This window comes from Neoarius graeffei, chromosome 19 (genome assembly GCF_027579695.1).
Source record: "Neoarius graeffei isolate fNeoGra1 chromosome 19, fNeoGra1.pri, whole genome shotgun sequence".
Classification (NCBI taxonomy): Eukaryota; Metazoa; Chordata; class Actinopteri; order Siluriformes; family Ariidae; genus Neoarius; species Neoarius graeffei.
In genome coordinates this window covers 57,115,660-57,139,133 of record NC_083587.1, presented here as the reverse complement: position 1 = coordinate 57,139,133, position 23,474 = coordinate 57,115,660, and the positions used below count along the sequence as shown (strand labels likewise).

The window sequence follows — 23,474 nt, the reverse complement described above, 5'->3', positions numbered from 1 at the left end:
GTCCAAAGACATGCAGGTTAGGTTAACTGGTGACTCTAAATTGAGCGTAGGTGTGAATGTGAGTGTGAATGGTTGTCTGTGTCTATGTGTCAGCCCTGTGATGACCTGGCGACTTGTCCAGGGTGTACCCCGCCTTTCGCCCGTAGTCAGCTGGGATAGGCTCCAGCTTGCCTGCGACCCTGTAGAACAGGATAAAGCGGCTAGAGATAATGAGATGAGATCTTCCTTCATATTCATCATAAGTGCTACTGGGCGAGGTTTGTTTTGCCTGGCAACACTTGTTACTAATGTTATTGACTTTCCATGCTCGACATCTGTATTCCTCACCACATTCAGGTTCGTGTCATTATTGTTAGCCTAACTGTAATGTGCCCATTGTTTTCATATTTTAATGCTAATCAAGTTATTTTGGTGTTTATGGTCAGTTTGTTGCTAACACCTTAGGTGAAAACAACACTTCAGTGAATATCACACTTGTCGAGAAAGTATGATAAAAGTGTTCTCAAAGAAGAAATCATCAAATGATAGCCAAATTGAAACTTTTTTTGTGCTAACAATGCTAATCAAGCTATGTGCTTCACAGAAGGATCACCTCAGAAACTAATGTATGGTAAATAAAATGTCTAAAATATCTAGCCTTAAATATGTTTTTTCTTGTTTGTTTGTTTTTTTTTAATATAAACAACAAGTGTATACTAGCTTGCTGCTAGCATCACACAGATAAACTAGCATTTTATTAGCAGGAGTGAACAGGCAGTGATTAAAATAACTTCTGAAGTAATTTAGACCTGCTGGTTTCAGGTGGAGGAGCTGAAGAATGAGAACGCTTTGCTCCGAGCTGAGCTACAGCAGTGCCGAGCCACAGCAGCAGAAGTCACAGATGTGCCGTCGCACCGAGTCTGAGGACAGACATGCCATAGATTCTTTCTTTCACAAATGAAGGACAGATTTTTTTAAATTGTCTTGTTGGATTTTTGCATATTAATACAGACTGAATGAGGAGCAGGATGGCGTTCCAGAGCGAGCGATGTTATTCCAAAGCATGAAGCGCTCCATGCTAAATACAGAGGACGTGAAAAACTGAGTGAGCTGTCGAACCTGGACACCTGCTTTAGTTCATTCTTGTCTATTTATTAAGCTTTACTGTGAGAACTTTGAGTTTTCACTTTTTTTTTTTTTAATAGCTTTGTTCATGTTTCCATTTTGCTGTTCATACCTCTATTGGCAATATCAGCTTTTTGGTTACTGATCTTTTATTCATTTAGTATACAACAGTAATTCTGTGTTACTTGAACCTCACTACTACTGAGCTACCATTCATTCATTTCAATGTCCACCTTACTATTAAAGGAAAACTGCAGAGGTTTTCAACATCATCTTTATCCACTGCATGCGTGATATACAGTGGATATAAAAAGTGTACACACCCCGTTAAAATGATAGGTTTTTCTGATATAAAAAAAAAGAGACCACAATAAATAATTTCAGAACTTTTCCCACCTTTAATGTGACCTACACTACCGTTCAAAAGTTTGGGGTCACTTTGAAATTTCCTTATTTTTGAAAGAAAAGCACTGTTCTTTTCAATGAAGATCACTTTAAACTAATCAGAAATCCACTCTATACATTGCTAATGTGGTAAATGACTATTCTAGCTGCAAATGTCTGGTTTTTGGTGCAATATCTCCATAGGTGTATAGAGGCCCATTTCCAGCAACTCTCACTCCAGTGTTCTAATGGTACAATGTGTTTGCTCATTGCCTCAGAAGGCTAATGGATGATTAGAAAACCCTTGTACAATCATGTTAGCACAGCTGAAAACAGTTTAGCTCTTTAGAGAAGCTATAAAACTGACCTTCCTTTGAGCAGATTGAGTTTCTGGAGCATCACATTTGTGGGGTCGATTAAATGCTCAAAATGGCCAGAAAAATGTCTTGACTATATTTTCTATTCATTTGACAACTTATGGTGGTAAATAAAAGTGTGACTTTTCGTGGAAAACACAAAATTGTCTGGGTGACCCCAAACTTTTGAACGGTAGTGTATAACCTGTACAATTCAATAGAACAACAAACAAATCTGTTAGGGGGGAAAATATAAAAAATAAAAAAAAAACATACAATAAGCTGGTTGCGTAAGTGTGCACACCCTTAAACTAATACTTTTTATTGAAGCACCTTTTGATTTAATTACAGCATTCAGTCTCTTTTGGTCAGAGTCTATCAGCCTGCCACATCTAGACTTGGCAATATTTGCCCACTCTTCCTTGTAAAAGCGCTCCAACTCTGTCAGATTGCGAGGGCGTCTCTTGTGCACAGCCCTCTTCGGGTCACCCCACAGATTTTCAATTGGATTTAGGTCTGGGCTCTGGCAGGGCCGTTCCAAAACTTAGGGGCCATTGTCATGCTGAAAGAAGAAATTCCTCTTTATCTTCAGCTTTCTAGCAGACACATGAAGGTTTTGGGCCAAAATTGGCTGGTATTTAGAACTGTTCATAATTCCCTCCACCTTGACTAAAGCCCCTGTTCCAGCTGAAGAAAAACAACCCCAAAACATGATGCTGCCACCACCATGCTTCACCGTGGGTATGGTGTTCTTTTGGTGATGTGCAGTGTTGTTTTTGCACCAAACATACCTTTTGGAATTGTGGCCAAAAAGTTCAACCTTGGTTCCATCAGACCATAACACGTTTTCCCTCATGCTTTTGGGAGAGTTGATGATTTTTTTTTCAAAATTTAGCCAGGCCTGGATGTTTTTCTTTGACCCTGCCTCATAGTCCAGACATATGGAGAATATGGGAGATTGTCACATGTAGTACACAACCAGTACTTGCCAGAAATTCCTGCAGCTCCTTCAGTGTTGCTGTAGGCCTCTTGGCAGCCTCCCTGACCAGTTTTCGTCTTGTCTTTTCATCAATTTTGGAGGGACGGCCAGTTCTTGGTAATGTCACTGTTGTTCCATATTTTCTCCACTTCTTGATGACTGTCTTCACTGTGCTCCATGGTATATCTAATGCAGTGGAAATGGTTTTGTACCCTTCTCCTGACTGATACCTTTCAACAATGAGATCCTTCTGATGCTTTGTAAGCTCTCTGTGAACCCTGGCTTTTGCTGGAGGATGCAACTGAGTAAACATCTGAACTTTATTTGGGGTTAATCAGAGTCATTTTAATTGATGGCAGGTGTGAACCCAAAAAGACTGAATGCTGAATTAAATCAAAAGGTGCTTCAGCAAAGTATTAGTTTAAGGGTGTGCACACTTATGCAACCAGCTTATAGTACGTTTTTTTTATTTTTTGTTTTCCCCCCTAACAGATTTTTTTGTTTTTCAATTGAACTGTACAGGTTATAGGTCACATTAAAGGTGAGAAAAGTTTTGAAATTATTTATCGTGGTCTCATTTTTTACATCAGAAAAACCAATCATTTTAACGGGGTGTGTACACTTTATATCCACTGAATGATGATGATGATGATGATGATGAACCATGAAAAAGCATTTCAACAGATTTCCCTGTCATGAGAGAGAAAAAAAGTTGATTTCATAAACTTGTACTTTGTAATAGAAGTCTAAGGGCAGCTATTACATTTTCCCAATGAATGGTATAAAATATTTGACTGTATAAAGCGTAAAAATCTAGAATGGTTAATATAGGATGAGGAGGTGAGGGAAAGTTTTTATATAAAGTCTAACTCTATATCACTGGAATAATATATTTAAAACATATTTCTGGTTACCTAGCTGCACCTAAATACAAATTCGTAGCAGACAAAGGTCATTAAACAGGCGATAAACAAGAGAACTGGTGAATAAATCCAAAGAGTAGTCAAATGAATAGGCAAAGAGTCTAGACACGTTCAGGGTTGTATAAGGCTTAGGACTTGCACAACTACAGAATTGGCAAGACTTCATGGTGAGCTATTGAAAACTTTGATGAAATGAGGAAGTGAACAGGAAATTGGGGTCAAAGGTGAGGAGAGCGTGACTTCTGCTGGCATGGAGGAACAATGTCCTGAGCTTTGACTGAAGAATTTGGGGAAAAAAAGTGTTTATCCAGTGAACAGCAGTACGTGTAGTGGTTAGCACTGTCGCCTCACAACAAGAAGGTTGTGGGTTTGAGCCCAGCAGCCGACAAGGGCCTTTCTGTGTGGAGTTTGCAGGTTCTCCCCGTGTCTGTGTGGGTTTCCTCTGGGTGCTCCCGTTTCCCCCACAGTCCAAAGACATGCAGGTTAGGCTAGTTGCTAGGTTTCACGTGACATCACATCCGCCTCATTAGTTATTCAAAACTTTAGCTGGTGGTCTACCAAAGCGTTTGTACGGAGAAGGTGCATTGCTCGCATGAAAAATGCCTGACGCTTGCGTTGTTTTAGGTTGTTCGAATCAATCAAACCGTGAAACTGACAAAAGTTTCTTCAGGGTTCCCCATGAACTAATAAAGGGTGAACGAACACAGGATTTCACAAAAAGACGTCGAGAAAGGTGGCTTTTGAACCTCTCACTGAAATCGAAGGGAGCCGAGTCGAAGCATGCTTGAGTTTGCAGGCATCACTTTGTGAAAGGTTTGTATTTCCCTCTCAGCTCTGTCCTTGGCGGTTTCCAAGGACTTTTCTTGCTATGTGTTATTTAACATACTTCTTTTTTTTTTTTAGTCACGAAGCGCTAAAGTCCCCAGCTGTTTCTTTGTTTCCTCCTCACTCCTCACAAAGTCCATATGCATGAAGTCGCAACAAAATTCTTCCCCAGCCATACAGTTACAATGCGCCGTGATCACTTCTCCATCTTGTTTAACTAAGATCCAGGTCTTTAAAGGGGTTTCTGATGATCTTTGTGAATGATTTAGCTGAGAGATAAGAACCAATACAAGCGAGAATCAAGCCAACTGTTTGCTTACACTTCAACTTGCAGCGCTTCGTTGTAGAGACGCGAACGAAAAGCTTAAAAAAAAAACATACACGGGCAAAAACAATTCAGGATTCATTCGGCAGCGACTTGATCCCGAGGTCCTTTACCCAGCCATATACAAAAACATTGTAAGCCTCCATACTCTTCCACGCTTTCATGTGTTTTGCGGTGTAGAAGGATGTCTGCAACACCAGATAGTTCGAGATGTCGGGGAACTTGACTGAAGGGTAGTTTTCGAGATCGTATGACAAATCCTCCTTTCCCAGACTGTAGGGGTCGATTCCATTGCACATAGCAATCTCCTGAATATATCTAAAGCGAGCAGTGGCGTCTAGATTATGAGCATACTCTGTTATCACTAGTTGTTTGCACTACGGCAGCCGTTTAGACCACCAGCTATTTCACTTCGGGTAAAACCGCTAAGTACAGCCCTGCACTCCCGCGGGAGTCCCACGGGACTCGCAGGACCCGCCGCAAAGCAGTGCGGCGCGGGACAGATTTTGAAAGCTCACTGCGGGCGCGGGCGGGACCGGAAGTGCACATATGCAGGCGCAGGTGGGAGCAGGAGTGCACATATGCAGGCGCGGGTGGGAGCGGTGATAAGCTGCAGTCCCGCTAACTAAAAACGTGTTTTAAACAGGTTACACAGTGACGGTAGGCTTGACTCAATGCTATCCCAGAAATCCTTCCTGTAATATGCAAATTTGGCTGTCCAATCAGAGGCGGCCAAATTTGCATATTACAGGAAGGATTTCTGGGATAGCATTGAGTCAAGCCTACTGTCACTGTGTAACCTGTCTCTCTGATTAGAGTTGTAGACTAACTCAGTCACTTCACTCATGGTACAAAGCAAGCCCATTCACTTTTTTTATGCTGATCAGAGAATTACAATGGTTTCTCATGTGACAAAAATGTGCAATTCGCGATTAAATATTTTAATCGCTTGACAGCACTAATTATTATTATAAGAGACACTACATGCTGAATTCAGAAACAAGGTAAATAATAACAAATGTGAACGTGAGCTGTAGATATTTATGCTCAAATCCACTCAAAGTAGGGGGCGGGGCACCATCACGCTGTGTCAAGACAAGAACTTTCCTGAGAAATAACGCAAATGTCTGCATCATGCGGGATTTGCGGGCGGGAGCGGGACTGAAAATCATAATTCTTTGTGGGCGTGGGTGGGAGTGGGACTGAAAAATCATAATTCTTTGCGGGCGCGAGTGGGACTGCACAATGCGGGCGCGGGCGGGAGCGGGACTGAAAAATCCGACCCGCGCAGACCTCTACCGCTAAGAAAAGTCTCATAACTGAAACCCAGCAATCGGTGACTCTAAATTGACCGTAGGTGTGAATATGAGTGTGAATGGTTGTTTGTCTCTATGCGTCAGTCCTGCAATGATCTAGCAACTCGTCCAGGGTGTACCCCCACCTCTCACCCATAGTCAGCTAGGATAGGCTCCAGCTTGCCCATAACCCTACACAGGATAAGTGTCTATGGATAATTGATGAATGGATGTTTATCCAGTGAACATTTTGAGTAATTCTGTTCTTTTCTCAGGACAGGGAAATATGTAGACATTTTGGTCCGTGGTCATTCATCACACCCATCATACGAATGCAGTAGATAGAGATCAGGCTGAATCTTTGAAGGAACTTTCTCTCTCTCTCGCTCTCTCTCAGTGAACCAATAGAGACAAAGGACTGAATCAAAACTTTAAATGAATTCTTCAGAGTCTTTCAAAGTAAATTTCATGTTCCACATAAAGAAAAATGCCTGCGTGTAGCCATCTGAAAGGGCACGGTGATGATGGATAATGAGCCATGTGTAATGAAACTCACTCTCACACCATAATGGGCTAAACAGGCTGATTTGTCGCTAAAAGCTCACACATTTCATGTGTGAAAATGCAGTTTACAATTGAGAGATCTGTTACATTTCTCTACACAGACGAGCCTTCAGGCAATCTGTTTGCGGTTCGAGACGGTTTTTTTATTTAGTAATTTTACTTCTGCAGTTTCAGCGAAAGCAGCCTTTTACACATGCTGAGATGCTTAAAGCCAAAGATGTTGGGCCAAAATTGGTTTCCCTTTACCCCAGAATTAGAGGTTGGAAGTGATTCAGATAATATTATTGTTTTAGGTGATTTGCATCTTTGATTTATTGATACTATAAAGACATATGTTTGAAGAAAAACATAATAGAGAGCCAAATATTAAAAGAATTTTTTGATACAGGGTGTTTCAAAAAATTTGATATCATTTCACAATCGAATAACTTTGCCAATTCTCGTTCAGTTGACCTCAAATTTTAACAGCATGTGTGGAAACAGGTCAAAATTTTATATTTAATGGGTTTTTTTAAAAAATCTTTTTAGGTATGGAAATGCCATTCAGTGGAAAAGAAAAGGTGTTTTGTGTGTTAGAATACGCTCGAACACAGTCAAACAAGACTGTGCAGCATGTATTTATGAGAGAATTCTCTAAAAATGCACCAACTGCAATGCAGATTTGGACACGGCACAAAAAGTTCAAAGAGGAAGGCTGTCTGTGTCTCAGGCGGCACACGTATTGAAAATTTGTGAAATCGTTAATGGAATCCGCATACCTTTTGAATATCTCATTCAAATTTTGAGGAATAAATCTTGTATTGCTCAACATTAAGCCTGTTCAGTTTCATTTGCCTAGGCTATGTAGTTTCTGGGATATTTTTATCTCAAATAATATCAATTTTTTTTAAACACCCTGTATTATGTAAATGAGGATCTAAATAAAGGTATTACTTATTATTAGCTCATCTGGCCATAAGGCTGATAAGTTATTGCCATGGTGTGGCGTCTGTCCGTTGTCCACAATTCAGTTAAATGTTATTCTTGTATTCTTCTAATAGGAAATGCTAGATCATTTCAACTATAGGGCGGCACGGTGGTGTAGTGGTTAGCACTGTCGCCTCACAGCAAGAAGGTCCGGGTTCGAGCCCCGTGGCCGACGAGGGCCTTTCTGTGCAGAGTTTGCATGTTCTCCCCGTGTCCGCGTGGGTTTCCTCCGGGCGCTCCGGTTTCCCCCACAGTCCAAAGACATGCAGGTTAGGTTAACTGGTGACTCTAAATTGACCGTAGGTGTGAATGTGAGTGTGAATGGTTGTCTGTGTCTATGTGTCAGCCCTGTGATGACCTGGCGACTTGTCCAGGGTGTACCCCGCCTTTCGCCTGTAGTCAGCTGGGATAGGCTCCAGCTTGCCTGCGACCCTGTAGGACAGGATAAGCGGCTACAGGTAATGAGATGAGATTTCAAGATATTCTAACTTAAGATATTTTTGCAGTGTAGAAGATAACAAGACGCCAACTCTGAGATTATTAAAACCAGTTCTAGATCGTAACCAACTTATTCCAAGATGTCTTCTCATCTCATTATCTCCAGCCTGTTCTACAGGGTCGCAGGCAAGCTGGAGCCTATCCCAGCTGACTACGGGCGAAAGGCGGGGTACACCCTGGATAAGTCGCCAGGTCATCACAAGGCTGACACATAGACACAGACAACCATTCACACTCACACCTACAGTCAATTTAGAGTCACCAGTTAACCTAACCTGCATGTCTTTGGACTGTGGGGAAAACCGGAGCACCTGGAGGAAACCCATGCGGACACGGGGAGAACATGCAAACTCCACGTAGAAAGGCCCTCGTCGGCCACGGGGCTCGAACCCAGGACCTTCTTGCTGTGAGGCAACAGTGCTAACCACTACACCACCATGCCGCCCTATTATTATATCTATTTTTTTAAATATAGGCTTATTTTTGCTATTTTATCAAACTGTGTATGTACAAATAGTATTGCTGATCCAATCTGTCTTTTTAAAAGTCTGTCTTTTGAAGATTATGCATTCAGCTTAAGGTTATAAGCTTCCATTCCTCGTTATCTACATTAGTAGTGCAAAAATGAAAGAAGCAAACATCAGTCTCCTGTGTGCTGAGGTATTACTGAGTATTGGCATGAAACACTGGATCATTTTGATATTTTCAACAACATATTTTCACCATTTTTTTTGGACCTATGCAAGGTTGACTGAATTTCCTTTTATTTTTTTTTCTCCTCAGATAGGATTACATCTGATTTACACCCAAAGTCCATCGTTAGCTTAAAAATGTTCTCAGTTATCGGACAAATGAATGTGTCTATTGTTTGACAAATGAAATATGTGAAGTGGATCAGTACAGACTGGTACACATGTACAGTATAATTCTAGTTTTAGGTGCTGTGTTTATATTTGCCTTACATGAACAGACTTCCAATCAAAACAGAATCTAATCCAAGCCCAGAGCTGAGCAGCCCTACGATTTATGACCGAACTACTACCACGAATTTAACTGATCATCAAATTATATATTACCTCTTCTGTTTTTGTCTGTTTTACTTTTCAAATCTCCTGCACTAGTTGCCTTGAAGCAAGCAATAATAAAGCAATAAAAGAAAACTTTACAATGAACAGCACAGTGATGTTTGGGGCAGTTGTAACTGTGGGAAACAGCTGTTTTAATAAAAACATGCTTCGTAGGTCTCGGAGTATCTCATTAAAGAAATTAGTTGCCTTCTGGGCACAGTTATTATGTCAGCAGAGTCCCTCATCTACCAACGTTCACTTTATAAGCTCAGCATTTGAGTAATAGAACAGCCTTTAAAGGAATACAGTGCAAAAAATATCTTTATATTATACAGTGTATAAATTTGTTGAATAGTTCACTTGATTAGAGACCTTATCTCTGGGTATTTTTACTCATTTTTACTCAAGCTTGAATCAATCGTATTCTTTTGGCTTATTTCAAGCATTACTGATTCGTGTGTGTGATTGGTGGTGGTTGTTGTAGAAAGAAGCAAAATGATCTGCCAAAAGACTCAGACAAATTTAAGCTTGGAATTAGTAAACATGTCTAGAAATAAGCTTAATGGTCTGATATTTGTTATAAATTTCATGAGAGAGCCTTCATTCAAGATATGTTTTGTTCATTTGCTAATTAACAGTTATTCCACGAAATCGAGTCGTACATGAGCTGATGTACGACGAGATTGAGTGGAATAACTGTTTTATTCTATCTACATTCACTGGATTTTGAGAAACAGAACATCATTATTTTTATTTTTTGCAAATTCAATAAATCAAACTTTATACAAAATGTCTGACAAAATCATTTCCACTTAGAATGTAAACAAACCGGCAAAATGACAGCAGCACTTTGTGAAAAGTGCAATAATAATAATTCTTGAAAAACAAACAAAAAAGATACTGGTACGTTCTTATCACCAAACACTTTTATTCTAAATTTTGTTGCTTTTTAGGTCATCTGGCTGCAAGCCAGCCCAGATGAGCTTATGCGATCATGCTTTGTCCGTCATCCATCGTCATCCGTCCACAATTTACACAAATCGCTACTCCTTCTACAGGATTGATCAGATTTTGATTAAACTCACATAGAATGTTCCCCAGGTGGGTGTGCATAAAAATTGTCAAGATGGTGGTGCCACCTGTCATATTTATGATTTTACGGGAGTCTGAAATTTTGGGGTGACTCATCTCATTAAACGCTACTCTTCGTAAACTGCTGGGACGTTTTCACTAAAACTCACCCAGAAGACTCTAAAGACATATTCCAACAGGAATTGTTCACCAGGTGGTGCCACTTACCATGGATGAAGCTATAGAGGGGTCACATGCAATTTTATGAAAATCGCTACTCCTCCTACAGGAGCGATCAGATTTTGATCAAGCTCATATGGAATGTTCCCCAGGTTGGTACTTATAAAAGTTGTGAAGATGGTGACTCCACCTGTCATATTTAACATTTTCTGGGCATTTGAAAATTTTGGGTGACTTGTCACACCAGACACTACTGTTCATAAACTGCTGGGATATTTTCACCAAAACTCACCCAGAAAACTCTAAAGACATATTCCAACAAGAATTGTTCACCAGGTGGCACCACATACTATGGATGCGACTACACAGGGGTCATATGCAAGTTCACAAAAATTGCTACTGCTCCCACAGGATTGACCAGATTTCAAACTCGCACACAACAACAGTGGCCGGTATGAGCTACAGCTTCATTGAGGCTATTTTTTATTTTTATTTTTTGTATTTCTGGGATTTTGTTTTTGAGTAGAGTTTTTATTTCATCCTTGGTTGGTTCAGCAACACGCTCTGCCATTTTATTTTTCCTCTACTCATGGTATATGAGCTGATATCCTAGTAGTAGAGTAGCAAGTCAGAGTGTGTGATTGCTCATATCCAGTGAATGTGGATAGAATAATATAGATGGATACTTTTGTGCACTGTAGTTTAACCAAAAAATGACATGTACACACTTGGTGTTTCTAACATTTCCAATATTATTAATTATGTTGAGACGTCAAATTATGTAGGCAGTAAAAAAAACCAGTTTCGGCCATAACCTGTTGTGATTTATTGAGTTCTTTATCATTTTATTGACCATTTCAATACAATGCTGGAATTACTGTGGCAATATTTCTCACATTGTTATTAAAAACCACAATACCTTTGCATTGCACAACGCCGTTTACTGCCATTGCCTTTTCCTCGAGAGATACCTTATAGATTGCTGCTCTGCTTATAAATTATCTTTACACGCTGCTGGAGGAAGAAGCTTGTTTATAATAAACGCTAAATGAAATGACATCAGGGAGAAGTAGGAGTCTCAACGCGGATCGTTGCAGCTAAAACTGCTGGGTCTGATCCTACGTTACCAGTCTGAAAAGACGGAGCACGACTTCTGCGTGTCATAAAGCTGCTCTGTCATTCCTCAGCTCATTGTTCAGCTCATGCACCTGTCGAGTTGTCTTTCTAGTCTGTCTCGCTTTTCTTTCCGCTTCATTCAGCTCATGCTGCCTTTATTCAATGCTGTCTCACTTTCACATTCCTTCTTCAGCCCTGTTTTTTTCCCTCTGCCCCATCCATCAGCCGCCAGACAGACTAACACATATAGACAGGCACATTCAGGCGTCTGTGTGTCCACTGCTCTGTTTGACTGATCTCTGAACCTTTGTTGGGCCTTTACACTTTTTGTAAGTGTTTACTGCCACAGGATTACTGCAACTACACGGCCTTCCGCCGAGGCCTGTATTGCGTCCTGTCAGAAGCACCGAGATTGCAAGTACGGTAATATGTTATAAAAGAGACTTATGCTGTTTGCAATTATAGTGGTGTGTTTCCGTTCCTCAAAAGGCAGCTTGAATAAACTGGAGTTATTTCTTATTAGCAGTAATGGTGATAGGAAATATATTTTCTCATGTACAAATGAGGTTTGTTCTTAAAATATGCATTTTGTTAAGTTATGCTTTCTAAATGGCCTAGCAGGAGCTAGCTAATAACCAAGCTGAACAGATCAGTTAGCTAGAAAGTAGCCATTAAGCCTTTTATATGACAATATAAAGACATAGTAACAATAAAAATGACATAAACCAATCAGGAACATCAACATTTACCTCAGATGTGTTGGAAATTTTTCAAAAAAAGGACTCCGTACAATTGAAATTACACATATAATATGCTTAAACTTAGCACTGACTGCCAATTGAATTTCCATGGGTTCCTCAATATTGAGAAATGTCAATAATGCATCAAAACATGTGAACTCATGGCTGCACAAGTGTGAGCTTCTTCTAACCACGATAAACACACGATCCGACAGGAATGTAACATTAAACTTGCAGCTGCATGCTGTGAAAAATAATTGTTTAGTCTGCTTCATTATCTCAAAAATAATAACTTTCCACTGCTTCTACAACAGCACATACATGCTGTTACATCAGACAAAAGCTGGCTTTTCAGAAAGTACAACTTGAACAGTCCTGAATGAATGAGTGCTTTTTCAGAAAAATCTTTTTAGAATAAGGCAGGGAGTACAGATGTGCTATAAATCATATTTCATAAGGTTCTTTCACACATATTAGACTGGTTGCCAAGTCTGAATCTGAGCAAAATCTGATACTTTTCTTTCATTTGCTATTTGGTTTGGTTTGGTTTCTCAATGCATGCAATTACACTAGAAGGACACACGGTAGAGTGTATACCCCCACCAAGCCACATGTTATCAACATCAAAATCAAATCACTTGAACCTAGGATAATACCAAAGCTGTACACCAAACTTCCATTCACTACTTTTTGAGTTACTTTGGGAACAGACAAACAAGCATACGTACCTGGATTTGCGTCAAAATCTAATCAATTGTTCCTTGGACCATGGCTCACCTTTCCTCCAAATTTCCTCCAAATCCCTTCACTACTTTTCGAGTTATGTTCGGAAAAGCAAAACAAACCAACACAAGGAGGCAAAAACATAACCTCCTCCAACAAAGCTGGTGGAGGTCACAAATAATAAAGGCAAGAAAATGTTGGCTAAAGGGTATATAGGGTTTAAAAATCATGTGTAAGATAAAAAAAAATCAGCTGAGCATGAGCAACAGCACTGCCACTCAACAGATTTTATACAACATATATAAATATATATAACAAATATATAACAAATTTTCAAGTGGTGCTTGAAAATTTGTGAACCCTTTAGAACTTTCTGTATTTCTGCATAGATATGACCTAAAACATCATCAGATTTTCACACAAGTCCTAAAAGTAGATAAAGAGAACCCAGTTAAACAAATGAGACAAAAATATTATACTTGGTCATTTATTTATTGAGGAAAATGATCCAATATTACATATCTGTGAGTGGCAAAAGTATGTGAACCTCTAGGATTAGCAGTTAATTTGAAGGTGAAATTAGAGTCAGGTGTTTTCAATCAATGGGATGACAATCAGGTGTGAGTGGGCACCCTGTTTTATTTAAAGAACAGGGATCTATCAAAGTCTGATCTTCACAACACATGTTTGTGGAAGTGTATCATGGCACGAACATAGGAGATTTCTGAGGACCACAGAAAAAGGGTTGTTGATGCCCATCAAGTTGGAAAAGGTTACAAAACCATCTCCATAGTCAGACAGATTGTGTACAAATGGAGGAAATTCAAGACCATTGTTACCCTCCCCAGGAGTGGTCGACCAACAGAGACCACTCCAAGAGCAAGGCGTGTAATAGTCGTGAGGTCACAAAGGACCCCAGGGTAAATCCTAAGCAACTGAAGGCCTCTCTCACATTGGTTAATGTTAATGTTCATGCGTCCACCATCAGGAGAACACTGAACAAAAAATGGTGTGCATAGCAGGGTTGCAAGGAGAAAGCCACTGCTCTCCAAAAAGAACATTGCTGCTCATTTGCAGTTTGCTAAAGATCACGTGGACAAGCCAGAAGGCTATTGGAAAAATGTTTTGTGGATGGAAGAGACCAAAATAGAACTTTTTGCTTTAAATGGGAAGCGTTATGTTTGGAGAAAGGAAAACACTGCATTCCAGCATAAGAACCTTATCCCATCTGTGAAACATGGTGCTGGTAATATCATGGTTTGGGCCTGTTTTGCTGCATCTGGGCCAGGACAGCTTGCCATCATTGATGGAACAATGAATTCTGAATTACACCAGCGAATTCTAAAGGAAAATGTCAGGACATCTGTCCATGAACTGAATCTCAAGAGAAGGTGGGTCATGCAGCAAGACAACGACCCTAAGCACACAAGTCGTTCTACCAAAGAATGGTTAAAGAAGAATGAAGTTAATGTTTTGGAATGGCCAAGTCAAAGTCCCGACCTTAATCCAATCAAAATGTTGTGGAAGGACCTGTAGCGAGCATTTCATGTGAGGAAACCCACCAACATCCCAGAGTTGACGCTGTTCTGTACAGAGGAATGGGCTAAAATTCCTCCAAGTCGGTGTGCAGGACTGATCAACAGTTACCGGAAACATTTAATTGCAGTGATTGCTGCACACGGGGGTCACACCAGATACTGAAAGCAGAGTTTCACATACTTTTGCCACTCACAGATATGTAATATTAGATCATTTTCCTCAATAAATAAATGACCAAGTATCATATTTTTGTCTCATTTGTTTAACTGGGTTCTCTTTATCTACTTTTAGGACTTGTGTGAAAATCTGATGATGTTTTAGATCATTTTTATGCAGAAATATAGAAAATTCTACAGGGTTCACAAGCTTTCAAGCACCACTGTACACACACACACACACACACACACACAGTGGTGCTTGAAAGTTTGTGAACCTTTTAGAATTTTCTATATTTCTCCATAAATATGACCTAAAACATCATCAGATTTTCACACAAGTCCTAAAAGTAGATAAAGAGAACCCAGTTAAACAAATGAAACAAAAATATTATACTTGGTCACTTATTTATTGAGGGAAATGATCCAATATTACATATCTGTGAGTGGCAAAAGTATGTGAACCTCTAGGGTTAGCAGTTAATTTGAAGGTGAAATTAGAGTCAGGTGTTTTCAATCAATGGGATGACAGTCAGGTGTGAGTGGGCACCCTGTTTTATTTAAAGAACAGGAATCTATCAAAGTCTGATCTTCACAACACATGTTTGTGGAAGTGTATCATGGCATGGACAAAGGAGCTTTCTGAGGACCTCAGAAAAATCATTGTTGATGCTCATCAAGCTGGAAAAGGTTACAAAACCACCTCTAAGGAGTTTGGACTACACCAATCCACAGTCAGACAGATTGTGTACAAATGGAGGAAATTCAAGACCATTGTTACCCTCCCCAGGAGTGGCCGACCAACAGAGATCACTCCAAGAGCAAGGCATATATGTAATAGTCGGCTTAGTAACTTCTAAGCAACTGAAGGCCTCTCTCACATTGGCTAATGTTAATGTTCACGAGTCCACCATCAGGAGAACACTGAACAACAATGGTGTGCATGGTAGGGTTGCAAAGAGAAAGCCACTGCTCTCCAAAAAGAACATTGCTGCTCATCTGCAGTTTGCTAAAGATCACGTGGACAAGCCAGAAGGCTATTGGAAAAATGTTTTGTGGATGGATGAGACCAAAATAGAACTTTTGGTTTAAATGAGAAGTGTTTGGAGAAAGGAAAACACTGTGTTCCAGCATAAGAACCTTATCCCATCTGTGAAACATGGTGCTGGTAGTATCATGGTTTGGGCCTGTTTTGCTGCATCTGGGCCAGGACGGCTTGCCATCATTGATGGAACAATGAATTCTGAATTATACCAGCGAATTCTAAAGGAAAATGTCAGGACATCTGTCCATGAACTGAATCTCAAGAGAAGGTGGGTCATGCAGCAAGACAACAACCCTAAGCACACAAGTCGTTCTACCAAAGAATGGATAAAGAAGAAAAAAGTTAATGTTTTGCAATGGCCAAGTCAAAGTCCTGACCTTAATCCAATCGAAATGATGTGGAAGGACCTGAAGTGAACAGTTCATGTGAGGAAACCCACCAACATCCCAGAGTTGAAGCTGTTCTGTACGGACAGGGGACAACAGCATCCATACATCCCGGTTTGCCAAAAACACTCTATTCCCAAGAACCCTCCAGATCTACTCTTTACCGTATAAAAAGCTATTAACAAAAGGCTTGACTAAACAAATATAATGTTTTCAGCCTAGATTTAAACTCTGAGACTGTGTTTGAGTCCTGAACACTACTTGGTTAACTAAGTTAGCATGTTTATATGCTGACCAATCCATATTTTTTTCCTTTTCTTGCCTCTGACACCATTTCAGCCTTTGCTAGAACTCAAATCTACAGTGTGTAACTGTTGCCAAACTGCTTCACTTCCTTTTTTCATGTTATGTTGACTTTTACACTTTAAAAATGCTTCTTTAGAGGAGGTAGCCTGACATTTCTCTCCGAGTGGCTTGTGTGCATGGTTTTGTATGGACGAATACAGCCAGACTGCTTGCTGCTTTTATTTATTCATGCAGGTTCATCCCATTATACAGTACCCCGACACCTCTCATCTACGGCCTCAGTAATCACTATACAATGCTGCCTTCCTTCTACTATCCTCAAATAAAGAAGCAGCAATTTCACTCTTAACCAAATAGACAAGTGGTCTGGAACAGGAAGTGATGCGCTCCGGGGAGAGCTGCATTACACAGCCAGCATACATAAGTATGAGGAGAAGGCCATTGCTTCACATACTGCTTTGCTGCCATAGGCTGGAGAGCAGGAATAGGCTTGGGACTTCCTGGGCAGATTGGCCATGTAGTGAAGGTGCAGCTACTAGCGAGACACATCTGGCATTTTCACTAAAACAAGGGTTAGCTCGGCTGGTTGACCCCAGAGCTTGGAATAGAGTTTGTTTGAATTAGCAGGAACAAGGGTTTGGGATACAGTTGACTGGTTGGGTCAGAGATTTGGGTCAGGGTTGACTGTATGGGATGTGTGACCCTGGGGTTTGGGAAAAGGTTGAATGGGCTCCAGGGTATGGGACAGTTTCCTGATTGACACAAGGACCTGAGGCAGGATTGAGTGGTTGGTCCAGTTCATGGTGTGGTTTGGAAAAAGGTTTGCTTTTTGGTGGTGAAAAAAGGGGGGCATTGTTGATTGGTTGACTACAGGGTTTTAGACAGGTCTAGTTGGCTGGTTGGTCTAGTTGACCCTGTGGTTTGGAATGTGATTGCCTTTTTGGGACAAGCATTTGTGACAAATTTGACTGTTGTTTGGAACATGGTTGGTTTTTGGACCAAGTTTGACTGGTTAGCTGTTGAGTTTGTGGCTTGCTGGATCATGATTGAGTGTTTGGTCTTAACTCTTGCAGCAGATTGGTTCCATTGACTTTGGGCTCATGGTTTAAAACAGGGTTAACTAGCTGTTCTGGTTGACTCTGATTTGCAACTGGGTTGTTTTATGGACTAAGGGTTTTGAACAAGATTGGTTTATTGACTATTGGATTATTATTATTATTATTATTATTATTATTATTATTATTATTATTATTATTATTGCTTTGGAACAGGCTTTAGTATTTGGCCTTTAGTATTTAGGATAGTATTATCAGGGTTTAGTTTAATGTTTGAGACATAGTTGAGTTTTGGGCCCAGGGTACTGGACTGGTTGAAAGACTGAATGATGGCACAGAGTGCTCACAAGTAATTGAATAACTCCTGTTCAGGAAATGGAAACTGTGAGCATGACAAATGATTGTCATTTTGCAAATAACTTTCTGACCTGATTTCATAACAACCCATTTTTCCTCTTTTTTTTTTGGTCAGATCTGCCAGTTAATACCAGTGATCATGCATGGTTGTTCTGGGAGTATATAGTCTGGGAGGTGTGGTGAAAGGTGGAAGAAGCTGATCAAACAGAGATAAACAGACACTTCAGGGATAAATTATAGGGTGGAAACGTGTATTATTATTATTATTAGTGGATTTACCCTAGAGAGCGAGAGAGAGAGAGAGAGAGGTCACTGGCCTAGACCGGGAGCAAGGGGGAGTGTGGTAGAGTGGCGCCTGTCAGGGCGATAATGTGTGTCTCGCTGGTGCCAGCTTCTGTTTGACCAGAAGATCCTCTATGATAGTGCTGGCGTCCCTTCCTCTGGGACACACAGATACAGACAGACACGTACACATTTCCCACACATGGAAAATGACAGTCACATCCTCAAACGTACATGTGTAGAAATGTACATTAGTCATAGAAAAAATAATCAATTAGATCTGTCGTAATAGAAAAATTCTGCAATGATGCAGAAAAGGTCATAATCTGACTTTTACATGCATTATGCATTTTTTTTTTATTTTGAAAATGTCAACTGTATGAAATAGTTCTAATGAAAAATGAACTGTACTGGCCGGAGCTGTCAAGTACTTTTAAAAAATGTTAGCTAACATTTTATTAGTTGAAAAAAAATGTAGTATTAAATGCAATAAAATATTAATTATTCTGTAATTTATACTGACAGAGATAAAATAAACATTACTGCTAGCTCTAGACTGTTTGTATCAAATAAACCATGCAGGGTAAAAAATTGTGTTGCTTTCCTGAGCTAAGAAAAAAAAACTAAGAAGTAGTATCATTTTATTATAAACTATAATGGTTCGAAGTCATTTATATCCATTTTTACCATAGTGCACTGCAAAAAGTAAAATCTAACCAAGATTAAATATCTTAAATCAAGACAAAATATGCTTGTTATTTGTCTGCCAAGATAATTCTCCTTTCCAGGCAGGTTTTGTGTAAGAGTATTTCACTTACTTTAAGCATTTTTCCCTCAATTATCTTAATAAGGTATTATAACTTGTTATTGAGATTTTATTACTGGTTATGAGTAAGTTCTGTCTTAAAATGAGAATTACCATAATTTCATCGGTGTTATATTAACCATGACAAGTTTGTCAAAGTCAGAATTTCTTATTTCAAGCATCTTATCCTTTCTTTTAATCTCTTAACACAAAACAGATAACTAAATGAAATGAATTGTTGTATTGTCAATCTGGCAACAAAAATAGGCTACAAAATGGATTGGTTTGTTGTTTTGATTTTGATTTATTTGGCGGTCTCAGTTGGTATAAACACTTACTTAAACAGAGCATACCAATATGCCCAGATGAAATAGTCAAACTGTTGGTTGGAGGACAAAGTATCTAGCATGTTAAAATGAGTATTACAACTTTACTTGTTTTTAGTATAAATACACTAGTTTTAAGACATCTGTGGGGTTTCTAAAGCTAGATATATTTACTTGTTTTTAAAAATCTTGCCAAGTCAAATTTTCTTGTTCTGTTGGCAGATAATTTTGCTTATTTTAAGTAAAATATTCCTAATTTTATTACTTTTTTTTCTTGTTTTTGTAAGCCGGGTTTTTGCAGTGTGATGCTTTGCTGTCAATGGTATTTACTGTGATTTTACATTTCTAGATTGATACAGAAATCTGCTTTGTGTTTTTTTTCCTCCTTCTTTTTTGCCTCCAATACAGAGTTAGGATAAATCCTATAGGGAATAAGAATGAGTGACTCAAATCGGTGCCTGGAAATAGTTTCACTGCAATATCACTTTTAGGATGCATACAGTACTTTGTTTATGCTTAAAAATGAGAAAATGAATACTTCATGTGAAAATAATGCATATGATAACTGATAAACGTATTGAGAAAAGATTCGGAACTTACAACCTACAAGAATCGTTGGCCAAAAAAAAGGTGAGCAAATGTGTTTTAAACAGAGTAAAGCCAAAAACATTAGCAAATAAAAGGTAGAACATACTGGATGATAAACTAATGGCCCTTTTCCACTACCCTTTTTCAGCTCACTTCAGCTCGCTTCAGCTCACTTCAGCCCGACACGGCTCGCGTTTCGACTACCAAAAACCAGCACGACTCAGCTCGTTTCAGCCCTGCTTAGCCCCTAAAACTCGCACCGTTTTGGAGTGGGGCTGAAGCGAGCCAAACCGTGCCGAGTGAGGTTGGGGGCGTGAGCAGACACTCCCCTGTGCACTGATTGGTGAGGAGGCGTGTCCTCACATGCCCACACACGCCCCGCGAGCGCGCTGGGATCTGTAAACACCGCAAACCCGGAAGAATAATAATTACGAATTACGAGAATTTCTGAAGCCTTATGCGCCTCGCCTCATCTATACGCTCTTGCCAGTATCTGTCCGCGTTGTCGGTGACAACAAGCCACAGCACCAAGACCAGCAACACTAACGACTTCATGTCCTCCATGTTTATTGTTTACTATCCGGGGCGTGAGACTACCGCTTAAAAGCTCACTGAATCAGTGACATACAGAGCATCATGGACGAGTTCGCGGAGCGCAAGGCTCGTCGTATGCCCTTCAAATAATGCGCGCAGTAGGCTATTGATGTTTTATTATGAGCCATGTACAGTATGTCACCTAATGTTTTTTTGTTTCTGAGTTACATGTTCGTTTGAAGGACTTAATGTACAAAATAACATAGTTGCACCCCGTAGTGTTGAAATTAGTAAACACAGTCCATTCAGTGAGGTTTGCACCGCCCTCCTTTTATTTCTGACTCTTCCTGTCACCGTTGCAACCTCTGAGCGCTCATTCGTATGCCCTTCAAATAATGTGCGCAGTATAGGCTATTGATGTTTTATTATGAGCCATGTACAGTATCCTAATGTTTTTTGTTTCTGAGTTACATGTTCGTTTGAAGGACTTGATGTACTAAATAACATAGTTGCACCCGGTAGTGTTGAAATTGGTAAACACCGCAGTTGCGGACATTTTGTAGCCTAAAATGATGTTATGATAAGCTTTAATAAAGGGCCCGGTCATTTGCCCCGCCCCCGGCCCGGCTCTGACTTGTTCGCCACTGTCACTGATGTCACTGTTTGCGCTGCTTAACGACATCACGTGACGTCCACCCACTTTCGCTAACTCCACCCAATGTGTCCACCCACTTCCAGCCAGCACGGTTCAGCGCAGTTGTAGTCGAAATGCAACTCCAACAGCCCCGCTCAGCTCGACTCAGCTCGACTCGGCACGGCACGGCTCAGCCGCGTTTGTAGTGGAAAAGCGGCAATAGTTTCCCCTCCCACATTTCTGAAGATGTAGATTGTGTAAAGCCCAAGCTGAAATACGTAAAAAGCTGAGAATTAACATGGATTTGAAAACCAAACAACAAAAAAAGTGGTTATAGTTAAAGAAAACTATAAAATATGTTATCAAAAGCAGAAATTAATACACATATTTTCAAATTTCACCTTGACATCTTGTATGCATTTTTTTCTTGACAGTTTTATTCCAACAGTATAAAAACTAACTTATTAGCATCCCAGGCCTCATAACTGAATTATATAATAATACCAAACGCACTGTCCACATTTTAATTAGCTGTATTTCTCATCCACAGATATCAGCACATTCCTGTTACATGAGTACTGCTCTGGCTACATGTTGAAGGACATTATATTACTCTACACCACATTAATGAAAATATTTTCATTCTCTTCAGCCTGTTCCCTCAAATAATTTTCCATTTGTATTACAAGCATGGCAAATGCGTTTGAGTACAGATTGTGAAAACCTTATTTAGAAAAGATGTATGGATGGAAACAAATAATTATCCCATTAGGGCACAGGTTTGGAAGGCAGTTATTAATTGCATGCACAGCTTGAGCAAAAACCACTGATGAATTCCACTTAATGATGATTGTATCCATGACAACAGGTCATAAAAATGTAATGATCCAATGTTCTGAACTAACCAGAAGCCATTCAGGGTTATATTTATTGACTCAGGCTTGTCAGTTACTCCAAGTCAATATGCAGTGGCTAAAGGTTATCGCTGAATGAGACAGCCTGACGCATGGACTTTTTCATGACTCGAGATTGAGAGAATGTAATACAAAGATTCTTATACATGACTCAGCACTGGGGCTGACATTTCTTCCAAATCAGAAACATGAAGAAGGATTTCTGTGTGTTGTATTTTCAGTATTTATATGCTCAGGGTAATATTCTGAGACTATCTGTATGTATGTATAGATATAGAGAGAGTAAGGTTGATATCATTATGTATTGTCATAATTTATGTGTTGAAACCTGAACTTGAACTTTTATTGTATATTTATTTCCAAGGACAACATGACTCTTTTCACACTTAATTGGTCAACATTTACTGTACATATACAGTAGATTACATAGATATACATGGAGGCTATTACACGATGGTACAAAGATATGAAGTTTATCTTTGAGTGGTGAAAATATTTCACGAGTGAGCACAGCAATGTTCTTTTTTATTATGTCTGTATATTATATAGACACACAAAAAATACTCAGGTTAATCAAAAGAATTTTAATTTTGAACTGGTTCGCCATTTTGACAACGTGCATCCAGCCAGTGGAAAAACACTGGGAGTGATGTCATCGGAGTGAAATATCAGGAATTATTATCAATACAAGACACTTTTCGATGGAATAAAAACGTGTTCTATTCTGTTCTGGTGGGTTTCATTAATTTGGTTTGATAGCATGCAATATTGTGAGTATATTGCTTATCCTACATGTATTACGTCACTCTACCCAATGGAGAATGAGCGTCAAATATGGTTTACGATATTGCATGGATGTCAAGACAACTTGACGTCACATGTCAGAAATGTAAAACTTCCGCACTGTAAGTTTGTAAACAAACATGGCCGCCAGGTTTGCTTTGTTAAATACGGAAGATTTTGAGAGAATTTTGAAAGAGAAAGATGCATTCAACACCCAAAAATAATGTATAATAATAATAATAATAATAATAATAATATTGGCTGGTATATCAAATATATTCCATTCAGCGACTTGTCTTCAACTTGTTCAGTATCATGCTAGCTGAATGGAATATATCTGATATACCACTCAAAGTCAGCCAATATTATTTAAATATGTCACTCAGATCTGTGATGCATTTCCTATGAAAAATGTGTTTTTCAGCACGAGAAAATAAACTTCATATATTCAAGCCAATGTGTGATTTTCTTTTTATTGACACATTCACAAACAAAAAGTACCCAAATTTATCAAAACAATTAATCGATTTCCTCACGAGTGAAGATATTGGAGAATGTGTTACTCAATGTCCCGGATGTAGTTCGTATGAAAAGTACGATTGGCATATTTTCCAGTAAAACACTCATGTCTATATAATAAAGCATATTA

The 23,474-nt window shown here is 39.4% G+C and overlaps 1 protein-coding gene across 4 annotated transcripts in view; it reads left to right on the top strand.

Moving 5' to 3' along the window:
• The window catches only part of LOC132867437 (upstream stimulatory factor 2), a 107,332-nt gene extending 84,283 nt beyond the window's left edge, over positions 1–23,049 (top strand). For 3 of the 4 annotated variants that reach the window (XM_060900346.1, XM_060900343.1, XM_060900344.1), the window contains one exon: positions 802–1,393. In XM_060900346.1, the coding sequence (XP_060756329.1) occupies positions 802–903 (102 nt within the window). In that variant the 3' untranslated portion in view covers positions 904–1,393. Of the gene's footprint in view, positions 1–801; positions 1,394–21,678 lie in introns of those variants that run through there. The other variant, XM_060900345.1, reaches the window with a different exon arrangement.
• The last annotated feature ends 425 nt before the right edge of the window (positions 23,050–23,474 follow it).